General features: G+C 36.8%; 1 protein-coding gene across 1 annotated transcript in view; it reads right to left on the bottom strand.

Moving 5' to 3' along the window:
* Positions 1-2,628: 2,628 nt before the first annotated feature.
* The window catches only part of Kcnh8 (potassium channel, voltage gated eag related subfamily H, member 8), a 355,986-nt gene continuing 331,077 nt past the window's right edge, over positions 2,629-27,537 (bottom strand). The window contains exons 13-16 of the mRNA XM_005387459.2: positions 25,998-26,356; positions 24,473-24,579; positions 22,033-22,109; positions 2,629-3,879 (exon numbers count right to left, since the gene is read on the bottom strand). Of these exons, the coding sequence (XP_005387516.1) occupies positions 3,175-3,879; positions 22,033-22,109; positions 24,473-24,579; positions 25,998-26,356 (1,248 nt within the window). The 3' untranslated portion in view covers positions 2,629-3,174. The remainder of the gene's footprint in view (positions 3,880-22,032; positions 22,110-24,472; positions 24,580-25,997; positions 26,357-27,537) is intronic.

Raw genomic sequence — 27,537 nt, 5'->3', positions numbered from 1 at the left:
TGATTCTAATGTAGACATTCTGCTAACCTCACACCTAGTGCAGAGCCCTTCTGGAAAGTACTGTTCCTGCCCAGAAGTCCACAGTCTCTGAGAGTGTACTTTGCCTGGTGAAGATAAAAAATAGACTGTAAGTCGTTCTAATTGTCAGAAAATTCTTCTTATAGTGAATGAGTATAGAGTCTCATATAATCGATCGCTTGGTTTTTACTTTTTAAAGTAGAATTACACAGAAGCCTTCAGTTCCCAATATTACTTTTCAATAAAATACATTTCATTAAAAATAACTGTTTTTGTCCCCTGTGGAAACCTGTTTTGTTCTTTCAGTGAAGGGTGGGTAGGTGAGGAAAATGTAAGAATCCAAAAATGCATCCTTAGTGAAACAACAAAAGCCTCTGCTATTGGAATAGTGACACTGCTGTTTGGAAAATCCAACACTAGGAAAGCTTCAGAGAATCATATCACAACATGCATAACCTAAATAAAATAGAGTGGTCTCATTCCTAGCTGCCTTGCATATGGCAGAGTTCTATTTGTCAATGTGGTGACAAGGGAAAGTGTTAAGAAGAAATGACGTGGGTTCATTCAGAAGAGGCGGGTAAGAAACTGGTGTGAACTCTGGCTCCCAGAAGCCCACTCATTCTTGTTCAGCTGATATTCCGTGCCGGTTTGGGAGCTGGTTTTTAAGCCTGCTGAATCAGCTGTTAGGGGTAAAGGCAGGAAAAGTCACTGAATGGAAAGTCATGGGGATGTTTCCAGCCCTTTCACTGGGGCTTCTTCAGACCCTCCGAGCTGAATTAATTCATCCATATTTTTTTTTTTTGCCTACTTTACAAAAGAAAACAGATATTATATTCCTGATTTTTGAAATAAATTATTCACCAATGAAGCTTCAAAAGGCAAAAAGGATGGATTTGCAAGAAGGGGTACCCAGAGTGGCCCTGCTGTTAGATCTAGCATTTAAAACAATGTGGCGGGATCATTAAAAAGGAATTTGTGTCCCAGTCATTTATTTGTAAAATAGGGATAAAGATAACAAGTCACTCAAATAATTGTTAGCATTGTTTGCTGATGATATGAGACCATGGTGTGTATGAGTTCGTGAATGTCCACTGGTACACAGTACCTGAAGAATAGAACATTAGTTATTATCGTTGGCCTCAGTAATGGTAGTGCTAGTTGTGCAGGTGAACATTAGTGCACCCACAGTCATGGGCTCCTTTTGAATGGTACTTAAAATTATTACATAGAGAGGACAAGACAATGGAGGAATTTAAACGAGCATATGAAACCTGGAATGCTTTGCCTTTGCCTCAGTTTTTAGCTTAGGGAGAGCTTGAACTTTGGAGGGTGGGGAGCAGAGGGCAATGAGTCTTGAGCGAGGTACCTCACAAACATGTACTGTGTTCACTTTTCTAAGAAAAGATTTTGTTCTGCTGCTCTAGCTAGGTTTAGCTTACGTGATTCAGAACACCAGAGCTTTTGGTTTGTTTAGATGTTCTTAACGATACAATCCTCAGATTGTTTATTCTTTGTGGCAAGAAATAAAGACAAGAGGACTCCAGGATGTGAACTGAACACGTCTTCTAGGAAAATCTGGGATGCTCAAGCCCGATGTGTTCCTAGGCATAACATACAACTCAAGTGAAATTACGGCCCAACCAGGCATCTGAATTTGCGTGTTGATTGGTGTGAGATGTATGGAACATTCTGGATCCTAGACTGTGTTGGCCTCCTAGCTGTGTGATCTCTGGGACTTTTTCCCTTCCTCTGCCAAACAGGAATGCCAGTAACTGCTCTGCATAACTTACAGTTTGGTGGGAGTCTGAAAGGGAACAGGTCAAGGGCTGACCCAAGGCAAGCGGGTACCATTCCCAGCAGCCACTGCTCAGAAGTTGTGGCTCCATTTGGAGATGGTTGCTGGAAATGTTTGCCTCTTCCGATGGGCTTTTTTTTGTGGGGGAGGGACCGGGAATTGAACTCAGGACCTTGCACTTGCCAGGCAGGTGCTTGTGCCGCTGAGCTATACCCCCGGCCCTGCCTCTTCTTAAAAAAAAAAAAAAAAAGACACCGAGGAAGGACATATTCAGGGTTTTCCTCCTCACTTTGAGCCATAAGGAGCACAGCCTGGACTATGATCTCATGCTCTACAGACCAGTTTGAGCTTTCTGAACCACAGAGTATGATACCCAGAGGAGAGACACATCTGCTAACACAGTGGGATCTGCCTGAGTTCAGGTTATGGACAGGACCAGCCGACTGATGCAGCCCTTCCTACCACCATACCAGAAGCTCATGTCACTGACTCTCAGTCCATATTTTTATTTCATTAATAAAATAGGACCTCACTTTTCTTTTGTAATTCAGAAGTGTGAGGGTACATTTGTTGCAAACTGCATGCAGATAAAAGGGAGATTCCTTTTGAAACTACATCCTCTTAATAATAAATAATTTTTGATCTACTATACATAACAGTAGTGCATTTCTTGTTAAAACAGCAAGCTTCCTTTTTTTTTACCAAAATGAAAAGAAAACATTCATTTCTTTATAAATATTTTAAATAGTTTAAATACATCTTTCATACCAAGGATATAAAAATAGCTTCTTCTTTGATAAATAAAGACGTTTTCATTTACATGGCAAATAACGTGCGAATAGCTAACCACTGGCCACCAGCTCTACTTGACTGATTGTCTAGGAGAGGACATGCAGTGATAATTGTCCCTTTGCCTTCACAAAAAGAAAAATAGATCAGCAGGAGCTGCGCACTCCCAAGGCCAATGGTGCTACGGATATTGTTCAGGAATGACAAGCAGGCACTCAGGAAAAACCTTTGCTGCACTTCACAAAAGCCACCTAGGACAAAACTAATCCACAAAATCTTTGTCTTGGACTTCTAGCTGCTTAGAATCTCCAGGTCCCTGGACTTTTACCAAAGTCTGTCAGACAGACCAGTAAGTAAATACCTGTACAGAAAAATGTTTGTATTATGCTCTAGGATCTAGAAATTGTTTGCTACAGTGTGGAGGTGGCTCTGCCTTCCCCTGGCTTCTTACACTCTCTTGTAGGGTTCCCATCTTTGCTCAGTCTTCATGTCCGCCAGAGGCAAAAAAGGCAAACTAAAGCTGTCATGCATTTGTGGGTTTGAAATTGGCAGTTGCATCCTATGTGTTGATATCATACATTTATGGCTTTGTTGTCTTTCACTTCTGCTGTGCTTGTGATAACTTCCAGGGGAAAGTTCTCCAAGGGTTTGGTAGAGACAGACGCTGTTCCTTCTTGGTCCCAAGAGCCTGGCAAGTTTTCCAGACTGAAGGAGCTAACAGGTCCCTGATTGAAGCTGCCCTCCTCTGATCTGCTTGGGAGAACCAGGTGCAAGGATGTTTCTGAGGAGGAACAGATGGAGGATGACAGTGTTGCTGAAATAGACTGCAAAGGCGTCAGCGTAGTGTCTGAATGTGGAGAGATGCACCTTAGAAATTGTAAATGACCTTCTTGGACGACCTGGTAGCGAGAAGGTGAGTAACCCAGGTTTGGAGAATGACAAAGGTCACTGTCTGCAGGATTTCGCTCATGAACTCCAGTTTGCTGGGGGCTGCTCCCCACAGAGGATGGATCCATACTCCAAATGTCAGAAGTGACATTACCATGACAAAGCTGTGCTTGGTTATAGGCAGCCACACCTGTTTGCAAGTGCAGGCAAGGTTGGTGTGTGCTCCAGCTCATCCTGGTCTGTAAGCTTTCCCTGGAGGGACACACGGAGGTGGCATGCAAAGAGCAAATCTGGGATGGCCGCTGAGGTGACAGAACATTTTCCAGAAGCTGCATCACATTCCTCATGTCTTTACCTAACTGGGATACCTCCTGAGTCAGTGTGGTTACCTGTGTAAATGAACCAGAACAAAAGGCAGCAGTTAGCAGTACATAGTGTTACCAAATTTCAGAGTAGTGAAGCATGGAAGTGAGGTTTCTTAAGAAGTAGGTCTGAAAGGCTTCTTAAGCTGCAAATCCATTCAAACCCAAGTGGTGTATGAGTAGGCTGGGCATCTAGGTGAACACACACCCTCCCCTAAAGCCATTCTCATTCTGAAGGTAGCCGGAGAGAGATACATAGTCTTGGGCTCTTAGTCAGTGACTCTGGAGTTCTTGAAACGAACTGGAGCTATGGATCCATCAGCCCTTAAACACTGATGGTATTTTTTACTTTCTTGGAATGAGTTAAATGCAAAGTGGTGCACAAAAGTTATCAGGCATTTCAAATAACGTGGAAAAGCAAAGACATGAAATCCCTCAGCACACTGAGAACCACCTGCCTGGTTTGGACACCAAACTCTGCCATTTTTGAATGGAGATTCACATTATTATAGGTCCAGAGGTAAATGGTCTTTTGGAGGTGTTAAGTGAGACTCACACAGGATTTGCTAAGGAGAGAGTTTTTGAAAAATGGAAACCTACAAAATTGAGTAAAGGAGAAAGGAAAAGACCTGAACAGTGAGCAGGTACAGATAAGACTGTGGGAACCCGGGAGTTCTGGAATCCATCAGTGAACTGGGGACCTCATGAAATTATAACCTAAACTGTGTAGTATGTGCTTTGTTCAGTTTGCTAGGTGGTGAAATAGTTAGTGTTTATCAAAGAGAACATGTTCTCTAAATATGTAAATACCACTAAAGAGGCTTCATTTTTTATTTTCTACTTAAAACTAATAACAAATTTCTCTGTAGGGGTTATTTTCCTGACAGTCATATCATTTTTTTTTTTTTTTAATCCTGAGAGACTATTAGAAATTTAAATTTGACTACAATAAAGGTTTTTTTTTTTTTTCAAAAATGTCTTTGTTCCTCAAAGTGAAGAACAGTTACATTTCAGAAAGCAGGATGCCTATATATTTTGTAATCTTTAGATTCGTAAGACTAGCACAGTGTGGTAATATTTTGCCTTCATTGTTGTAGCACTTTGTGTTTTATAAAAGACCGCCTTATGCCTTGCTTTTCCCATGTGAATCACGAAACTCCAATAGAAGCAGCAGGATCTCTTGGTTAAAGACCATCTAGACAATTTCAGTGGTGCCAAAACCAAGACTTGTTTTGCACAGATTTTCTTCAACACTTAAGGACACATTCCTAGTCTATCCAACAATTTAATTCAGTCCACTTCCTGTCAGTGCATTCGGAAACTGATTCTCCCTGGCAGGCCCACGGGAGGTAGCACTTGCTCACAATCAGGCATTTAAAAAGGCCAGGAGGTTTCTTCCTTGGTTTAGGCAACCAACTGGTAACACCTGCCCTGAAACTGCCAGGCCAAAACTATTTCTGTCCTGCTGCTGGCATGGAGCACGAGGGATCTGACCGAGTACTTGTCCAAACTTTTCACTAGACCTACAATTTTTAGAGACAAGAAATAGCTCTCAGCCTCACACTGAAGAAGTGAAACAGTGAATCTGAGGAAGAGTCAGTGTGCTTTGAAATTTCACTACAGGATGCGAAAAGCATGAAGGTAAAAGCTGCCTGAAATGTTAATTCTACATCAAATAGCTAAAGAGAGTCATCTCCAAAAATAATAGGAGATTGATTTAGAAAACAGTCAGTTCTCTTCATAGCAAATTATATGCGTAATTAAAAGAAGGTTTACTGTAGGTTAAAAATAAACCCTATTTTTGATGAACTGCTTTCCGAAGCTCTGCAGTGACCAGGGTCGCCTGTTCATGGCCGCTCTCCTGACATCTTTTACTGAGTGCTTGTCACGCGTTATGGTCATGAACTTGGAATAGGAATCCAGGGTCTTGACTGGCCCCAGGAATGGAAACAAGCATCAACATTTTCAGAAAACAAATTACTAGGCTAGCATGAACTAAAAGGAGCAAAGAATGCAAGGAAACAGCTTTTTTTTTAGCTCTTGAAGAGCATAATGATCAACTGATGTGAAGAAGATTTCTGTCACTGTGTCTCTGGGGACACACCCCTGCGCCATATGAAAGACACATGAGGGAATGAATCCCTATGAGGTAAGAGGTCTCTCCCCTTACAAGGATAAAACCACTTGTCACAAAGAGAGGCAGCATCTCCTGAAGGTGGAGACCATGCTGACACCGGAGGCGACAACTACTGCCTCAGAAAACGCAGCCAAGTTTTCCTTTCCTGCCCCCTGCTGGGTTTGCTAGCAGAATTCATTCTAAAACAGGAAAGATGTTATTCATCATCAAATATAGAAAATAAAGAATCTACTTTCTAAGGATGGTGAGGTTCAAGCCACAGACTTAGGTAAGAAGACTTGCAATTGCGAGAAAGGGTTGTTGGAACTGCTTTGTGAGCTAGCTTCTGTCCAGTTAAGGAGATCTGCCTTCTAAATACAACTTAAAACTGCAGTACTGCAAAGAGATAGAAAAAGAAAAACTAACTCATTCTGATCAGAGGAACCAAATTTTTCCTATGTACTTCAACAGCAGCCTAACATCTTTAAATGTTTCTGCCACTCATATTACAAACACAATTTCCTTTTGATCAGGTATGAAGAAGTCTTTCAGAAGCCTCATCTCATGTTTTAAACCCCATATCCTGTGTTTTCCCCTTTTCTCAGACTGGCTAGGGTGACAGTCCCTCCTGACTGCCCTGAGCTGTTCTTCTCTGACTCTTTCTGCTTGTCTTCTCTCCCTTCAAGCTTCTTGATTTGTCCCTGGAGAGCTTTTCTCTTCCTCTGATATTCACATAATAGTTGTAGATCTGATATTGCATCATACATGACTATCTACTCTGTAAGTAGATAATGGGTTCCCTTTTACATACCATCTATATTTTAAAGGTAAAAATGAATGTTACTCTTGACATTCTGAAACTATTTTTTTGGTTTTCACATCACTTTCAATTTTGATTATATTTTATTTCACAATTTTAGTATAAAAATCCTGTATAAAACTGTAATGCAAAAATCTCTGTCCCTTTTTATTCTATGTACATATATTAAAAACGGGTATTAGATGACTGTTTAATTTTTATATATAAATTTCCTAATCTAAAGCCATTAGTAGCCCAGAGTTTATAAGAAAAAGCAGTAATTCCACTGTTAGGAATGCTTTTTCTCTTTCTGTTTTACCTCCGCATTGTAAAAAGTGTCTTCTGCTGAACTTCACTTGTCTTACTATTTTGTCAAATACTCTAATATAAAGTCGACTTCAATGGGTAGTTTGAATTCTCTGGGAAATTCCTCCATTTTGGATCCGTAGATATCATATCTACATTATGAGTGTCAAATTACAAGTTTAATTACATTATTAAGAGTTATTTATCAGCTGAAACTTAGCAAACTTTTTGCATCCCTGGGTGGTACCCTGGTGGGGCTATTTTTTTTTTTTTCCAGTACCAGGAATCGAACTCACGACCTTGTGCTTGCTAGGCAGGCGCTGTGCTGCTGAGCTAAATCCCCAGGCCCTCGGTGGGGTTATTTTTAATGTGACCTTATGATTCTTTCTACTTAAAGAGATTGTGCATAAAGAAACATTACACGTTCTTCTCTTACTTGTGTGCTCTTATACTTTGTACATTTTTCTTCCTCCCTTTTCTCTTCCTTCCCTTCCTCTTTATTCTTCTGTGGATATAAATCTGTCAGTATGGAATTTAAAACTGTTGGCCAAACCAGTTCACCATCACCATCTGCACAGCCAATTGTTCACATCCAAGACTTCTCCGTCCCTTCCAAAGTCCCAACTGTTGGAAAGATAGTGATGAAAACACCATCTGTGATTCCAAGTAGTTCAGTTTACTATCCAAAACTTTGGAATATCTAAAGATCCTTCCCTTCTCTGTTCTCCTAGGGTCATGCAGGAGTCATACAAATCACCAGGTGCTGAGCAGGTCTGCAGGCCAGGCCTTTATTTCTGCTCAGCATCACTTTTTTCATGAACAGGGATACTTCTGTGATAATAGACTTGTCCACTGGCCAGGACTCCAAGGCTGACCTTTCTATAGACTCAAAAAAGGAATCACTAACTAACACAACTTTTGTTTCTGCTGTATCCAGGACTCCTCAGCTGCTCTGTTGGCTTAAGAATAGTTTTTGTTGCCTTACTCTTCCTATGCTTAATTAGTTCCACTGATGCAATGTTACCTTGTACCCTCCTCCGCATCATATTTCCTCAAGGGCTTTGTTGTTAGGATTAAATAATATAATGGATGTAAAACTTAGTCCACATATAACTAGTATTGTTGGAACCCCAGGTGACTGGATTTGATAATGCAAAACAGGCACTAAGCTTTGCTGAGAATTTCCGCAATTTAGGGAATATTGATCCAAGAGACATTCTGCCCCAAGAAAATTAAAAAAAAAAACCTAAACATCACAATTATCTTTATAATTCTGCCTCAGCATTAAAAAATAGGTCTTTAAACACTGTTACATAATAAATATCAGAACAGTCTTTACTTTTTAGTATTGTCTTGCATGGATTTTTTTTTGAAGCAGCAGAAGTAATAGCAATAATAGTAGCCACTGAAAATAGTGCTTAAGATTTGGGTTTCAGTCTAACGTTTGGGAAATTGCAGTCAGGTGGATTGAAATTTTTCTATAAATGATGTGTGAGAGAAAATATAAGAATGTGCAATATGTTGTTGATCTGAATTGAACAAGGACCAATATGGGGCTAGGGTATAGGGCAGGCAAGTGTGGCAGGTCTTTCTTTATTGGTCTTTATAATAGCTCAACCTCCTACACAATCCTGCCACAAAGTAAGTACAATAAATCTTTGTCAATACATGAACACTTTAATAAATAGTAAACTGCATAGTGAATTTCTTAATACAAATTTGTTGTTTTCAACTGAATTTAAGTAGCTTACTTTCACCAGTCTCCCCTAAGCATCATGATATGATACACGTCACTACATCTCTAGCACATAAAAATGTTCCATATGATTTCAGTGTCTCCTAGAAATCTCCAGCACTTAGAAATGATTTTAAAACATTGTCTGATTATACAATCTAAGATATTCATGACTTTGTGACCTATGTTCAGGATAATACTGTGCACTGTCAAGTTTTCAGTTGTAGTATGTCTTTGGTGCACCCACTGTTATTTTATTCTAGTGTGTCTTTAGATTATACCTTGGAAGTATGAGTTTCTAATGAAGGCCAGGAAAAAAATGTATCCTTACAATGTTTTTCCTTTCAAATAAAAATAGCTTTCCTTTGTCTTAATGTTTTCTGTTTCCCAGTCTTGGCTATTAGTTTGGTTTTATTCATGGGCTTTGAGTATATCTGGAACTTTAGTTGGTAGGCAGAGAAAAAATGTGTTTTCCTTTTTTATGCATTCAGAGCAGATGGGGAATGCATCTGTTGACATAATCTTCTTAGCTTGGAGAGATCTTGACCTGTCACTCAATTTTTTCCAAATGTGTACACATTTTCCTACCAGACAAAATTTTCCTAAATTTGTGGGTACTAATTACACCAATTGTTTTCACCTGCCACAAACACATATACATTTTTACAAGCTCTGATTCAGGTAATTAAACAATCTTTCATTTAATCCTTTGTTATGTTTCAGACTTATCATGAGATTCAGGCAAGTTCAATCAAACTCTATAAGTAGGCAAAACAAAAGAGATGATAGGCATAATTTCCTCCTTGTGTCTTTTGCTTCACAAAGCACTCAAAAACAAGTGCCAGTCTTTGTCTGTCAGCTAAAACAATAATCATATTTGCACTTGCATATATTTCATCCAAGTGAGGATGACAGTCACGTTACTAACAAAAGTTGTAAATCTTTGTCTACAGCTGGAGATACTAGAATGCTGGGAGGTGAACTGGCTTGTCCTAGGTCGACCAGAAATAGTACTCAGTGTTTTGCTTTTGCAGGTGTAGCTTCTGTCTCTTAAATTATAGTAGCAGAAAATTTCGAAGTCTAGCATTACCAATACAAAACAACTGACTACAAGCTTCAGGGTGATTACTTCAATGGCTTCACTGAATTTTTGCAATCTCAGGCTTTGCATATAACTTTACTACTTCAACTGCACCATGGCAATCCATCATTTATCAATCTGTTGCTTTCCACATCTGTTTTTCTGGTTTCTAGGATCTAAATTGTGTCTGCCTAAGAGATCGTCACTGCAATCAATAAATATCAAATACGATGTTTCATAATGTTACATAATGATCACATTCATTCTACACTCAGAATACCAGTGGTAAATGACAGTGCTCATCACACTTAAATGTACATAGAATTACCAGGAATCTTGCAGAAGTGTATATTCAGACTCAGGAAGTCTGGGTGGAGCCTGAGAGTCTGCCATTCTGACAGCCTCTGGTTAATGCCAATGTTGTTGATCTGACCTTTGTAGCAGTCATATCATTAGCTCCCAGTCTCTCCTTTTTTCTGGATTTTTGAATTACTTTTTAATTGACAGAAGTCACGTATATTTACGGTATATAAGATGATGTTTTGATACATATGTTCCTTATGGGGTGACTATTTCAAGCAAATTAAAATATCAATTACCTCACATCATTTTTTTTGTGGTGAGAAAGTTACTGCCTCAGCAATTTTCAGTATGCAGTGCATTGTTATTAACTATAGTCACCATGTTGTACAAGACATCTCCAGAATTTACTTCACCTGTGTTACTAAAATTTTGTCTTCTTTGACCAACATCTCCCCAACCCTGATCCAGGGCCTGGTAACCACTGTTCTCTCTGCGACTAAAGAGATCAGCAATTGCAGCATAATTTCCTTCTCATCTCTTATGGCACCAGGTCTTCTAGTTAACTCCTCCTGTGCCAACTACTCTTTTACTAAGAGTTTAAAGTTCACTCTAACCTGCCTTTTTACAATTCCTTTGGCAAGCTATAGAAGGCACTGAGCTTTTTTACAAAGCACATTGTTTTGGTAGCCTTCTTTATTGTGATGTGAGCAAGTAGTGGAGGGCAATCCCTTGATCCATTAATTTGGGCAGTGTTGCTAATTGGTGAAATTCCAATTCTAATTCTATTTAATTTTATAACTTTATTTAGCTCACATAATTTTAGAAAGAATTTTTTTCCTCAGAAGTAATCCAGTTTCCCAGTGAATACAAGAAAGGAAGGAAAAATGCTTGGTTTTCTCTTTTATAAAAATCAATTTTAAATAAAATACTTTCCCTCTCATCCTCTGAAGTTGACCAAGTAGTTGTTTTTCTAAAAAATTATGAAAAATCATGAATTTAAATGTATTTTCTTTTTTATTAATTAAGTTTATTAGTACACTTTATATATACATAATGATCACATTCATTATGGGGAATTTGTACCTGTACATAATATAAGTTGATTCTTTTTCCCATTCCCCTAATCTCTCTTCAACCCTTTTTTCCTTCCTTATTTGCAAAAGCTTTAGATAAAGATGTGGTTTTTTATATAATGGAGTACCACTCTGCCGTAAAGAAGGATAAGCTTGAGATATTTCTAACTAAATGGATGCAACTTGAGCCATTCTCTTAAGATAAATAAATCAGACACACATATGTAAATACCGCACTGTTTCTCTGGTGTGAGAAACAAAGTGTAAATAAGGACCAAAATATATAACAGATGTTATGAAATAGGAAGATGTTATGAAATAGAAAGTATATAACAGATATTCAAATGGGAAGGAGAGCTAAGGGGTAGGAAGAGGAAAAGCAAGGAGGGGAAAGATAAAAATGAGGAGAAAATGAGGAAAAAATGGAAACATTTCATTTCTTATTCTTACACCAAATTATCTTACTTTTGGCCAGTGGGAGACTCTGTAACAGTTTGGCATTTGATGGTCAATTTTGTTGGTTATAAAAATCTTTAGTTTACATTTTCATTTCTGAAGACAATCTTACATATTTTATGGTTACTTAATCTTCTTAGAAAATGGGCTGTCTCAAGGTCTAATATAGTTTAGTATTTTCTCTTGTAAATTCTGTAAAACAAATTTCTTGAGTGCATGTCTAAGGAATTTTATCTTTAAAGTCTAATGATTCCACTGGACTGCTACTCATCATGTAGTTTGAAATCTTTATTTTTTTTTTATTTTTTGTTTTTTTTTCTGGTACCAGGAATTGAACTCACGACCTTGTGCTTGCCAGGCAGGCACTGTGCCACTGAGCTAAATCCCCAGCCCCAAAATCTTTATTTTTTTAATTAGCCAAATTATTAAATTATCATTTACCATTCATTTGGTTTCCTGAATTTGACATTCTTCTCCATAGTTCTATGTTTTTCTGTTAGATTTGCATTTTTCTTACCTTTTTCTCAAATTCCTTTTCAAAAAGTTCTTCATTTAGAAGCTTTAAATATTTCTCCTTTTTCCTTTTGCTTTCTATTATTTATTTCTGTGTTGCTCTAATTTAGTATTAATTTCTAAAATAAAATTTTTTCATTTTAAATTTTTATTTTTTTCTTTTCTTATCTAATGCTTCCTTGAACTCTATCATCTCATGCAATAAGAAAGAGAAAGCTGTTAAATATATAAAAATTATTTCTTTAAAGTACAATATCTAAAACATGGCAACATATTTTTATTTGCTAAACATGGTGATAATTACTTGAACATCTGTTTTAACAGTTTCTATGTGTTTAAAATAGTTTGAAGTTAAAGAAAACTAAATTTATTGTTCACACTAGTCTTACTTTTTAAGATATATCTATATAGTTTTAATTCTTAAAAAAGGATTCAAAAATATTTTACTTTAAAAAGCTATCTAGTTGTCATAACATATCTCCTTTATCTGTGGTTATTATAAATTTCAACGATCAATATTTAATTACTATAAATCAATGCTCACAAAAACACACAAAGGATAGGTGTTGGGCTTATTTGAATTAAGGCAGTAATTCCCCTTTTACTTCCAGAGCAACTGAGTTGTGAACACTCTTGTGGAAAAAGTTGATCCCCCAAGGTCTAGGAGGAAGTTACTGGAGTGTCATAGGATTTTGAAACTTGTTTCAGGATTCTAGAAAAAGTTCTGTTTCAACTACTGGCAAACCTCCTCCCTAACTCAAGCTTTCTTTTTTTATAATGGGAACTTAGAGAAAAATTCCCTAATGAACTCTTTAGAAATACCATTCAAATTGGAAAGGAAGAAGGTAAGATGTCTGTTTTTATATTCTATGATCTTATGTAGAGAACTCCTACTGGGAGAATTATTCTTAATGGGGAAAAGCTGAAAATATTTCCTCTAAAAGCAAGACCAGACAAATATGTTCATTCTCACCACTTCTACTGAATACACATGAATCACTTCAATGCTTGAAATTTTAGCCACAACAATTATGCAAGAAAAAGAAATAAAAGGAATACAATTAGGACAAGAAGAAGTGAAATTGTCTTTATTTACAGAAAATATTTTTTATGCTTAAAAGAGCTTTAAAGTAGGTGCCACCAAAAGACATTTAGAGCTCATAAACATATTCAGGGAAGTAGCAGGATACAAAATGAACATTAAAAGCTAGTAACTTTTCTGTACATCAGCAATGCACTGAGAATGAAATCAAGAGAACAACTCCACTCACAATAATTTAAAAAATACCTAAAGATCAGCCTAACTGAGGAGATGAAAAGACCTTTACAGTGAAATTTACAGAACACAGAAAAAAATAATTGAAGACATTAGAAGATGGAAAGATCTCCATGTTCATGGATTGGCAGACTAAGTATATTTTTTTAAATAGCCATATTATTGAAAGTGATCTATGCAATCGCCATCAAAATTCCAATGTCTTTCTTCACAGAACTAACAAAAAGAATTCCAGAATTCATATGTAAATATAAAACACCCAGAATAGCCAAAGCAATCATAAGCAAGAAAAGCAAGGCTGGAGGCTTCACAATACCTGATTTTGAGACAAAAAAACCCATGATACTGGCACAAAAATAAACACACAGAACAATGGAATAAAACAGAGGACATAGAAACAAACCACACTACTACAACCATCTGATTCTTTACAAATGGACCAAAAACATACATTGGAGAAAAGACAGTCTCTTTAACAAATGGTGCCGTGAAAACTAGATACCTATAATAAAAGATTAAAACTAGCTCCCTGCCACCTTGTAAGAAAATCAACTAAAATGGATGAAAAAAATCTAGGTATGAGATCTGAAACTTTGAAGGCACTACATGTAAACACTGGGAAACATTTGTTGTCATAGGTACAAGGGAAAGACTTTCTGAATAGGACTCCAAGAGCATAGGAAATAATAGCTACAGTAAAAAAATGGGATTACATCGAATTAAAAAGTTTCTGTGCAGCAGGGAAACAACCAGCAGAATGAATAAGCAGGTGGAATAGAAGGAAAACTTTGTCAGTTACTCTTCTGACAGCTGATTAACATCTGAAATACCTAAAGTACTAGGAAAACTTAACAACAACAACAATAAAAACCAAGACAAAGCAAAGCAAAGCAAAACAAAAAACCAAACTAAACAAAACCAATCACCAAATGGGCAAATGAGACATTTCTGTTAGGAAGAACTATAAATGGCTAATAAATACAAGAAAAAAATTGAGCCTTTTTAGACCCCAATCACAATGGCTATTATTAATGACACAAAACAATAAATACTAGTGAGGATGTGGAGGTGACTGGGGAAGGGGAAGAAACTCTCCTACACTCCTGGAGGAAATATGTAAATTAGTACAGCTGCTATGGAAATCAGTATGGAGGTTCTACAAAAACTAAAAGTAGCGATTCCATAGGAGCCTATAGCATTCCGTGGTACACACCTGAAGGAATTAAAATCAGCATACTATAAGGATGCCTGCATGCTTGTGTTTATTGTGGCACAATTTATAATACCTAAATGTTGAATCAGCCTAGGTACCTACCAGTAAACTAAAGGATGAACTATAGTTTTCTATGTAAGATTATATAGAAATACAATATATAGATTATAGAATATTTCATTAAACATCACTGATATATATATCAAGAAAGATATATATATATCAAGAAAGATTATATATATATATATATAGAGAAAGATATATATACATCTCCAAGATATATATATCTTTCAGAAGATTTAGAAGAGAAAGAGAGAGAGAGAAGAATAAGAGGCTTATTCAGCTATAGAGAACAATAAAAGTCAGACTCAGAAAGACACAGGTTTTCCTTAATACATGGAATCTAGAAAAAAAGATGTCATTACAGTAGAAGGGAAATTTTACCTGACAAGAGGAAGGAAATAAAAGGAGGGGGAGGATGGGTAAGGAAAGGTAATAGAGGATAATATTGAAATATGTTAATACATATAATATGAAATACACTGAAATCCAGTAGTTTGTAAAGTTGATAAGGCTTAATAAAATGTATTTTAAAAGAGAAAAGAAAAACAGTGGTGGGTATGGAGGTGAATGCCTGGAAAACTTAACAAGATCCTATCTGAAAATAAAAAATAAAAGGGCTGATGCAATATAGCTCAATCATAGAGCATCTCTGGGTTTGATTCCCAGTCTCTCTCTCTCTCTCTCTCTCTCTCTCTCTCACACACACACACACACACACACACACACACATACACACACATGCACACAACATACTAGAAATAGTCAATAAGTTTCTACAAATTTGCTGGATACAAGTTGATCATGCAAAAATCAGTTATACTTTTAGACACAGACAAAAACATAATCAAAAGTGCAAGCAAGAAAACAATTTCATTTATAGTAGCATAAAAATAATAGAATACGTAGGACTAAATTTAAACAAGAAAGTATAAAGTTGTAAGTTCAAAATTGCAACATATTGCTAGATGAAGTTAAAGCAAATCTTTTAAGTGGGAAAAAAATCCCACGTTCATCCACCAGCAGACTTACTATTGTGTAGGTGATGTTTAGCAAAATGTTCTAGAGGGTCAATATGTTTACTGTCAGAATCTCAGCTGTCTTTATTCCTGAAATTGATAAGATCCTTCTAAAATTCACATGGAATTTCAAGGGGCCAAGAATAATCAAGGCAATCTTGAAATAGATGAATAACGATTGAAAACCACATTTACCTATTTCAAAACTTACTACAAAGCTATAGTTATGAAGACAGCATGGTACTTGCATGCAGATGGAAATAGATCAATAAAGATTTCAGAAGTAAACCCTCACATTTATGGTTACTTGTTTTCTGAAGAAGGTTATGACTATTCAATGAGGAATGCAGAATGTTTTTATTGATACCCAGTTGTGGCAACTAGATATTCACACACAAAAATCAAACAGGACTGGATCCAAAGGTCATACTATATATAAAAGATAACAAAGTCAATCAAAGACTTATAAAACTCTTAGAAGAAAGTACAGGAATAAATATTCATGACCTTAGGATAGGTAATAATTTTTTACATATGATCCAAAAAGCATAAAGAACAAAAGAAAGAATAGATAAACTGCAGATTGCCACAACTAACATTTTGGTGCTTCAATGGATATGATCAAGAAAGTTAAATGGTCATCTATGGACTCAGATTATCATTTATATAATTATTACATGTTTGATAAGGGTCTTCTGTCTAGAACATGTCAAAATCTCTTATGAGTCAATGATAAAAAGACAGCTCAATTACAAAGTGGGAAAGGATCCACATGGACAGTTCTACAAAGAAGATAGATAACACATGAAAAAAAGTGCACCATCTTCTTGGTTAATAGGAAGATGCAAATTAAGACCACAATGAAATCTTTCATATCCACTAATATTACTATAGTGTTAAAGTCAGATAATAATAAGTGAAAATGGCTGGAAAGGAATTGTAGAGCTTGGAACCTTCCCATCGTGCTTCCTGGGCTGTAAAATGTTACCATTGTTTTGGGAAACAGTCTGGCAGTTCCTCAAACGTCTAAATGCAGAACTGCCATATGATCCAACAATTCCATTTCTGGGTACCCAAGAGTCATAAAAACATACATTTGCACAAAAAGTTGTACATGAATGTTTGTAGCAGTGTTACTCATATTAGCTAAAAGTGGTAACAACCTACGTGTTGATCAACTGGTGGATACATTATACAACATATGGTATATCCATGCATTGGACTATGATATGAAATGTCCACCACAGATAAAGCTATAAATGTAGAATGCAGATTAATGGCTCCCCAGGACCGAGGAGAAGAGAGCTGTAGTGCTGAGGAGTAGTGGCTATGTGATATGGAGTTTCTTTGTGGGTGATGAAGTAGTCTACATTTTATTATGTTGATGAATGCGTAGTTCATGACTATACTAAAAATCATCAAATATTACACTTTGAAAGAATAAATTGTATGGTATATTAATTACATACAAATAAAATTATTTTTAAAAAATAGTTTAGTATGAAAAGCCAGACTACACTTTAAAAAAAATCATTGGAAGTTGTTATGTTCCTACAAAGCTTGTTTTCTATTCAGACAGGTTACACATTCCATTTTCTTTATTCTGTATTTGAGACTCAAGACAGATATAAGATCCAAGGCTCCTTATGTACGAGCAAAATAAAATACTGAAGCATGATGATCAGAGCATTTAAACTAAAGTAAACTTTAGTGCACAGGAACGGATTAAGAAGCTGCCTTCATTCTGTCATTTTGACAATGTAGATTTGGTTCTGCTTATATTTCTGCTAAGCCTGGCAGTTTTATTCCTTTGTAGTTTTATCGTGGTTAAGCATTTTTAAACTGGCATATTGTGTCTGTTTCTCTTAAGCCTGTAAGTCTTGCAGTGTAAATATTTTAAAAATTAGGGCCAAGGATATAGCTCAGCAGCATAAGCGCTTGCTTGGCAAGCCTGAGGTCATGAGTTCGATTCCCAGTAACAAAAAATAAATAAGTAAATAAATTAGCATAGTGATCCTTTTATATCAGTCTATTAAAACTAAAATATTATATATTGAAACAGAAACAATCTGCCATATGATTTTTCTATTCAAATTTCATATTGAGTGTCTTCATAGAGAAAAGGAAAGCTTCTCAGGTAAAAGTACTCATTTTTATGATAAAATATATAGGTATTTTAAATTTGCAATATTATGGACTGAACCCAGGGCTGTCAAACAGGGCTTCAACCCCCGATCCTTTTTACTTTGAGACAGCCTGTCACTAAGTCACTGAATTGCCTCGGCTGGGCTTGAACTTGTGATGCGTAGTCACGCCCCACAGTACCAACTTCCAATATATTCTTATCTTCACTCATTTTTCAATTTATTCCATAAGCACTGGCTAATGATTTCCCATTTGTTCTCTTCGCACACTGATATGTATTAGGAAGGTACTTACATAAGAACCACTCTTTGCTAAACTGAATTATAACCTTGTAAGAGAAAGGCGTCAAGATTTATTGACCAGTTTTTAAGGAAGCCATCGTGCTTTACAAATGGCATTCACATGGGCTTTACATATGGGTATTAAGTTCTCACAACCCTTTACTGTAGATTTTTGTTGTCAGCTAATAGAAGAAAATATAAGCTTGGGAAAGGCAAATACCTTGCTGAAGTCACAAAATAAAGATCTGAGTCTTTGTCTCCTTCCACAGCTACTTCCCTTTTTCCGTCGTGTGTTTATGTCTTGTTTCTCCTGCGGCCTCCTCACAGCGTTTTTCTGGGTCAAGCCAATTTCAGAAATGAGGGCACAGTCTAACCCTCACCGGCAAACCTTTTCAGAAATGGCGCATTTGACTTACACAGCCCACCACCCCAGGGTGACTTTTTGTTATTGTCAAAGAATTTCCTTACTGTCGCCCTCTTATTCCATTACAAAGCAATGGCAATGTTCTTCAAAGAGCGCTAATATTAGCGGCTGCCCTACATCTTTTAAACTCTCTTACCTGTTTTGTGAATGCAGGTCACTGCCCACATTAATCCTGATATGATTGTTCATATACAGCCAACCAATTATGACTATGAAATCTACACATGGATGAAAAATTTGTTTCTAGCTTAAATCTTTAAGCAAACACCAGAACAGGGCTTCTTCAACGGTCTCACTTCACACAACACCTCACATAGATTTGGGTGTGCCTTTTTTTGGTGACACACTGTATATCCCACATTTATTCTTTTCTTGCTGGCTACTAACCAAAGAATTGAATAAACACTTGCTACAGCAATCACCTAATTATATGTATGAGAACTAGGAAACAGGCAAAACAGAAAATTAAGTTTGAGCTTAAAGTATTTTTTCTATATAAGCAACATTACAGGAAATGTGAAAAACAAAGGTAAGAAATTCTGAGTGGCAGTTTTACAGTTTGAAGCCAATCTGGATTTGTATTCTGGTTTAGTGGACTCTAATGCCCTACTCAAACCATCCAGACTGTATAAATTATATGTAAATAAGAATTTTCTGTTTAAGCTTCAACAGTGAAGAAATCAGATATTTATAGTAACGGAAATCTAATTTTTTGAGAAAGATACTTGGACCATTGACATTATATCTTGGTCTTTTAATTTCAGTATATGACAAGAGAAAAATATGTCTGTCCCCTTTCTAGAAAAGCAATCACAAATACAAAATAATACTGGAGAAATATTTTGTTTTTCAAGTAATTATTTGTTTTAACATCTCTACCACTTTCCCACTTTGTCAGAAGAAAATAATGTAGTGTGCAGATATGCAGCCCTAACTTGGAAAAATTACCCACTCTAGAAGGTATAAACACTTTTTTTCCCCAGAAGAATCACTATCTCTAATATTTGAGCTAAGAGATAGGTTAATCAGCTCTTTTTAAATTTTAAATAGAATAATAAAAAAAGAACAATAGCAAAATACCAACAACATAGACAAAAACAAAAAAAGCAAAAGCAATAAAAATGATACAAGGTTTCAGAACAAAATGATAGGAATTAACAGTGGTTGTTATATTACATATTGTTATCGTCAACGCAGTTGCTCAAATTACCAGATGTAAGCATGCAAGATTGATCAAACCATTAAAGAGAATAAAAAATAAAAACCAAAAAAAAAAAAAAAGCCATTAAATGATTTTAAATGTGAGGGGAAGAAGTCAACTGGTATTAATGGCTTACCTGAGAGCAATATCTGAAAAGAAATTACTAATGAACACCAACAAGACATTTAGTTTGCTTTATGATTTTTGGGGGAGGTTATTTTTGAGACAGCGTCCTTTTATGCAGTTCAGGCTGGCCTTGAACTCTCTCTGTAGCCCAGGCTGGTCTCAAATTCCCAGAAATCCTCCTGCCTCAACCTTCCAAGTGCTGGGAAGATAGGCGTGCAACACCATGCCCAGCTTTATGATGTATTTTTAACAAGAGGTAATTTGGGTAATCTAGTCCTTGAGTAAGGACTAGATTTGTGATTTAAGGACCTTCAGTGCATTAGCGGACTACCTAATTTTTCCTTTTCTGTCTTGCTATTATGTTTATGTGCTAGCAACAGTTTCACTGCCAGAGAATGTAGATACAGAAGGAGAGATGGCAGGCATATGTATATCCTCAGAAGCTGAAAGAAATACAAGTTTAAGAGAAAACTGTGGATTTTATGACAAGCTGTGAAATCTTTCATTATTTTAAATAATTAGAAATTAAATGATGTGTATATTTCCTTTGTAAAATTTGCATCAATACCAACAATTGTCTAAATGTAACTGTGGTTGCATTTTCCCCTAATGGTCATCATAGAATGTAAAATTTCAGTCCTAGAAATGGATTCTATCACTCTGTAGCAGCTCATGGGCCCTTGCCAAGGTCTACCTTGAAGTTGACCAAAAATAACCCCAGGTCTTCCTGCATCTTTCTCCTAAGGAATCTTCCCATCACAAACAGCCTCAACTACTTTTCCCTTGCTTTTTGGTAGAATGATTTTGAGGTGTCCCCCATAGTCTCGCAGAGGAGCCCACCAGCTGAAGCTTATTGTCCATAGGCTTAACTACCTCATTAACATACCCGTATTTATTGCCGTCAACCTTTACAGTGCTCTACTCTTCCCCCAAGCTTCCTAGGTCAGATCAGATAAACTGCATCTAAATTGTCTCAGAAACTGTTTTTATTTATTGTTTTTAGGAGGAAGAAACCCAAATTAAGGCAGTAATCAAGAAATTCCTCTATTTCTTCATATTGAGTGCGTAGAAGAGGTAAATTTTATTGAAATAGCAGAAAAATGCTTGCCTAGGGCTGGAGGTAGGAATAGGGATTAAGTGTAATTCGTATGAGTGATATCACTGGGAGCATAAAACAAAATTTAAAAATGTTTCCTGGTGATGGTTTACTCACGCCATAAAATTGCTCAAACTCATTAAATTATGCTTAAAATGGGTAATTAGCAAAGTTGTTTGTGACTAATTCACTTATTTGTTATTAGTGAATGTTTGTAATGCAGAATAGCGACGTTCAGGGGCACTGGTACTTGTGTGTAATAGCATATCTTGATGACATTCAATGCCTTTAACACCCCCTCTTCCTTTCGCGTCCTCTTCCTCCTCAGCCTTTTATCAATCTCCTTTGGTCCACCTGCTAGTTTCCTATAATCTCTCCTTTATTTTATTCATTTACTTATTTACATTTTAGATTTTTTCATATAAGACAAAAAAGTGATAAAAATGTATTTTATATGGCTAGACAGCAAGATCCATAGAATTAAAGTGCTCAAATGTATACAGCAAGTATGTGTCAGAGAAAGAATAGAATTTAGGCCATTTGATTACTCTGAAAAATAGCATTTTTCTTTGAACTAGTGGTCTTGCCTTAAATCAGTTAAAATCAAGGGACAAAAAATTGGAAAAGTGGCAATTAAAATGTCACTATAGTTATGATGTTATCATAGTTTATCATTTAGTGCTTTTTATGTTAAGTGATCTACCTAAATGACAACATTTACTTTCACAGTGGACCCAAAGTTAAGCATTATTATTATCTCTTTCTTATACATAGGGACGTTGAGCTGGAGGGCAAGTGACTTGGCAAAGGTCATGGGGCTCCCTGAAGGGCTGAGTAGGAGTTCACCTTTGGTGGGAAGCACATGCTTATAACCTCTATCTCCTACTACTTCTGCTGGTAACTGGGCTTTATATCTCCTCTTACCATGCCAGCATGACCAAAGACAGACTTCCATACCTCACTGTTGAGTTTGTTTATCTGCTGCTTAGTCTCCTCTGCTTTGATGAAGAGAACAGCAGTGCCGATCTCTGGGTCTGGAAAGTGACACACAGAATGAGTTGTTTAGGAATCAATTTCATATTTGGGAATCAGGGCAACTGAAATATGAAAGGGAGCTTGAGCTATCATCTTTCACCTTCCATATGTTTGTGCATTGTAGTTTTGCCATCTAGGATCACACAAGATTCATGTATTTCTCTGGATGGTGCCTGATATACTCTGCAACCAGGCACACACCTTGGTGGTGACGCTGGGAGGATTTATCCATGGCAAGTCTCCTGCTCGCCTGAACACAATCCCCACCATGTACCAAAATGGCATAGCTTCTCTTTTCTGACCATTTCTCTAAAATGGTTAATACAGTTGATACCCATGCCACAGAAAAAGGATGTTCTCTTCCTTCTCTCTTTCCTTTCTAGCCATTAATTCCTGTGCCAATGAGAACATTTTCTCCAAATCTATTTCATCTACTGCACGTTTCCAATCTCCTCCTGCGTCACTTGAAAAGATAATCTCTCTCATTTCCTAGTTTTCTCTTTACTTTTTTTTCTCTACCTCACTCTTCCAAGTACATTTATTTCTGCTCAGGACTAAAAGTACAGATGAATCAGTGCTTGCTGGAGTGGAAAAGATTTGACAGAATCAACTTCTCTTTCTCTCTCTCATCATACTAATTCTCATCAATTATGAGTAGAAATCTTGCTAGTGGTGGGAATGTCCAAAAGCAGAGGATTAAAAGCTTGTTTTGCAGAGATATTTTGCAGAGGTTGCAGATATTTTACAGAGATAACCCAATCATTCAGCAAATGGTTGTAGGTTAGATACAGTAGGCCAACACTCCTTTATAGGAGACATCAATAAATACAGAAAATACAATTGACCCTTATAGAGCTCAGACTCTGGCAGGGAACAGAGATGCTTAAAAATACCTATGCAACAGGTTTGCGTTTCATACTGAGGGCACTAGGAAACCACTTCAGAGTTTCAAGCATGGCAGGAGTTTCCACCATGCCTGGAATCAAGTGTGAGACCAGAAAAGAGACTTTGGTAGCAACACAGCAAAGAGACAGAATAGATATGGCTGAGAAAAGAGCGGTGGCAGTAAGGACAAAAACATGGCAATTTGCAGAACGGAGGTATTTAGGGGATGGAATAAAGAACCTTTGTTGCTTGAATGGATGAGTATAAGGATAGGGCCTGGGGTGAAGGAAGTTGTGGAACCAGAAATCCATGTACAGACATTGTGAATTTCTGTGCATTTCCTCCAGGTGAGCCGGAAAAAAAAAATCTTACCATTTGGATCCACCACTGGCTTTCCATGGCAAATACACAAGGTTGACCATGAGAAGATTTCTTTGACTTTTGCCCCAGGCACAGTAATATCAATATGTGTAATTCAGGTGAATTAATGAGCCAGGATTACGTCCCTTCTCCTCTTGTACCCTTCTCCCCCTTTCAACCCCAAAGTCTCTCAAGGACCCTTCAGTTCCCTCAGAAGGTAACAGGTAATAGAAAGATTGCGACTGATATGTTACCAAACAGACCCCCCACCCCAAGCCCAGATTATAAATTCAAAAGTCTTTCTTCAACTTGCTTTTTTCCATATTTGCTAATTAGCGGAAAATTCTTACACAAGGATCCCCAAATTTGGTAGTTGGGGAGAAGAAAGTGGGCAGTGAATTGCCCATTTTGTACTGAGTAGCTTGCTGGTATTTGTTTTGTGTTAGCTATGCCTATTTAATACTTGCCCATAGTCTCTTTTTATCAAATACAAATGTAGCTTTGAAGTTCTTCAATTCTGCCCTTAAGCATGTTGACAGATTTTTTTTTTTTTAATAGGTCATAAACTCATGATTGACTGACAGAAAGAGAGAGAGAGAGGCCTGGCTTGGATTCAGGGTACCTACATTAGTTCGCTATCATTAAGGACAATGTTTCATATAGTTTTCTCTCACTTTCAACATGCTAATATCATTCTGAAGTTGTTTATCCTTGGGCAAACTGCAAGTTCATAAGCTCTCACCAAATAAATTGGTTAAATATAGCTACGGTTCCTGCAATGCATTTCCTTTAGATAATATTTGTGTGAATTACTCTCAATTTAAAATAGGAAATCATAGGCACTATCTGATGAATAGAAGTAATCTGACTCTGCTGGCAAACTATTTACCTTGTTTGCTAAATGGGAAGGCACGTAGCCTGGACAGAGGCACAATTGTAAATAATTTCTTAATAATTTAGAAACAGCATAGACTCACATCAAATTATTCAACGGTGTTGGTAGAGTTCTATTACTGGGAGAAAATTCCATGAACAATGAAGTAAAAAAGAACCTGCCAAAATTAGCATTACAAGTTCAAAAGAAATATTGCCCCAAGAGAGAAGAAGGAGAACTTACCTCCAAGGGGAGGGGAAATTCTGGGTTCTGGCCTCATTCGTTCAGAGCCAAAATCAAATGTCTGACTCTCTTCACTGCTGTTCTCATCTTCAATTCCATCAACAATTCTACTTAAAAGAAAAGAGATCAGTTGGTTGAACGCTTATATTCATGAGTTCTAGTTATGTCTAGAAGACTTTCAAAAAGGTTTCTACTTAGTTTCTAATGTTTATATTAAATCTTATTAGTAATAAACTAATTCTTCAAAATCTGAAGTGCATTTTATAATTATGGAACATCTTAATTTACACCAACAGCATTTCAGGCACTCAATAGTCATGTAAGCCAAATGGTTACCATATTGAATAGCGTGGTTCTGTTACAAAAAACAGAAAGAAAAAGTTACCTGTAAGTTACTACTATTGTCAACATTTTAGCATATGTCCTCAAAATCTTTCTGTATATAAAGAAAAATATACTTTTTAAATAAATAAATACAGGCTCATCTTACATACAGGTCTTTCTTTGCCTCTCTGAAATATACTCCTTGTATTTGAAATGTATTACTTTTATTTTAGTAAAAATTTAAGAACCAGAAGAGTTAAGCACTGTTTTCAAGTTAACCACACTCAACTGAATCTCTGAATATTTAATATTCACTCACTTTTCACTAAACTGTTTTGCTGACTTTTTCCCTTAATATTCTCTCTTAGTGGATAATTTGTGTTCTTCAAATGAACCATGACATCACAAACATCACTCAGTTTATGAGTAGAGAAATAACTTTGAGTTCAGCTTTCAGTATTTAATATCTCTGAAATACTAGTCTATAACGTAGAGATAATTCTAAATTTCTAAAGGCTTGGACTGAAGTCTAGGGGTCCAGCAGTATTCAAAATGTAAATTTCTAAAGTAAGTTTTCTTTTAATTAAAAATAAGACTGCAGGGCTGGGGATGTGGCTCAGTGGTAGAGTTCTTGCCTTGTGTGCACAGGGCCCTGGGTTCGATCCCCAGCAGCACAAAAGCAAACAAACAAACAAACAACCCTGATACTCATTGAAGAGACAAAGAATAAAACTAAGCTTCAACTACCTAAAATAATGGGGCAAATAGAAAGTGAAACTCAGCTTCTTATTTACTTCATAATTTCAGCTTGTAGCTCTCTACAACTTTTGGTAAGATGAGGCATTAATGGAATAACATTGATGGACTTTACTCCATCTCTTCCGCTTTCATTGTAAGTTTATACATTTGAAATCACAATGTAGAGAAGTACAGTTAATAAGTAGAGCTAAAGGAATCTAAAGAGAAGAGGAAAGGAATGAATCCTTTTGAAAATATTTTTCAAAACTCTTTGTTCTTGTGTCATTCACGCACCTGCCCAAATACTCAAAATATTGCACACAAAATTCAGGGAAGCCAAAACATCCAGGCTGTGAATGAGTGTGACACAAAGGGCCCCAAAGGCTGAGTAATTTACTAGACCTGTACCAGTCAGTATTAAAGCTACTTTCACCTGGAAGACTTAGATGATGGAAACTCTTACCTCGGACTGAGGTCTGGGGGTCCAGCAGTATTCAAAATGGAAAGTTGCAGTTTCAAGTTCTTCTCCCTTTTTTTATTGTGGTGAGGAGGGTCAGCCTCCTGCTTGGTTTTAGGGGAGTTTGAACTGGAAACTCTCATAGGTGAGTGAAACGGCATCGTTCCTGAGGCCAGCTGCTTTAAGCTTAGTCCTAGGTAGCTTTTATTGTTTCCAACCTTCTTGCTGCGTGAGGAGGAGGATCGTCTTGTGTAGATGGGAGACAGTGATACTGTTTCCTCTTCTTCCCCCTCCTCCTCCTCTTCCTCATCTTCTACAATGGATGGGAGTCTCTTGTTGATGTTGCCATTTCCCTTTGGCTCTGACTAAATCAGAAGACAATGAAGATTAGTACAGATTGTAAAGACTTTGGAAGATATCTATCATTTATGCTGGAGGTCCCACTGAAAAAAAGTCACATCCCTTAGAGGATTTCATTGAAACTGAAGTCTTTGCAGATTTTGCTATTAGTTTTTCAGATAAGAAAAAGTCTCCTACTTCTGACTTTAAGGTTCACCCTCTCTGTCATCCTTGCTCTATCTTTTAAACTGTGCCGGGGGGAGCCTGTGTGAAAGGCACATTTTAGAAGGTTTGCTTATAGATTTTAGTCAGCTAGTCATACAAAATATATGATGGCATGTTCTTAAGCATAAAGACACTTTCAATTCCAATGAAGAGTTTTGGGCTTTGCTCTCTAAAATTCAAGATCTTTAGTAGAATTTTACAAAATAGAGGTCATCCTGCAAAATCCTATCACCCTTTAAGAATAAAAGTCTTTTGTATTTTGGATCGCATAGGTGGAGAAAGATATGAAGCATTCTCAGCTCTCTGCTTCTTGCTCGTCTTGTGCTCATTAGTGACTAACAAGAAATAGAGCAAAGCATCTGGTCTGCTCCCTTTGAAATGCCCTGGGATAGGAAGGAGAAACAGGCTTTGCCAAAACCCATTCTAAGACCACTGGAACTCTAGGCTGGGTCATTCAATGTTGTTAGAGAAGAAGAAAGAAGGAAGACGGGAAAAGACAATTGAAGCGCTGAGGGAGAAGCAGGAAAGAGAAGGCAGCAAAAACTAACCTAGTGGCTCTGAAGGAAGTCACTGTAACAATGTTTCTTGCTTTGCTTCAGACATGGCTTCTTTGGGGATGTCCAGAGGTCAATTCATTCCAAAAGGCTGATTTGTGTTTCTGTGTCTCAGTTTTTAAAAGATACAATCACTTGTACCTGATTGATAATAATTTCTTACAAACATGAGATTAAATCTAAAAATCCCTAAGATTATTATTTAAATCTCTTGCATTGTCATGGTTATAGCTTCAGTGAGCAGCTGGTTTCTTGGTGTATCTGGATTTTGCTATAATACAGTTGTAATGATGCAGACAACAAAAAATTATGTTTACTCACAGGCAATAGTCCAATTTGTGTTGTAGCTGATAAGTGAGCTGGATGGTTTACTCATACATTTTTTTTTTTTTTTTTTTTTTTTTTTTTTGCCTATACCTTAAGGGTTC

Source organism: Chinchilla lanigera, unplaced genomic scaffold (genome assembly GCF_000276665.1).
Source record: "Chinchilla lanigera isolate Chin_1 unplaced genomic scaffold, ChiLan1.0 scaffold00029, whole genome shotgun sequence".
NCBI lineage: Eukaryota > Metazoa > Chordata > Mammalia > Rodentia > Chinchillidae > Chinchilla > Chinchilla lanigera.
The sequence above is the reverse complement of the archived record's forward strand: the minus strand, read 5'-3'. Positions and strand labels throughout refer to the sequence as shown.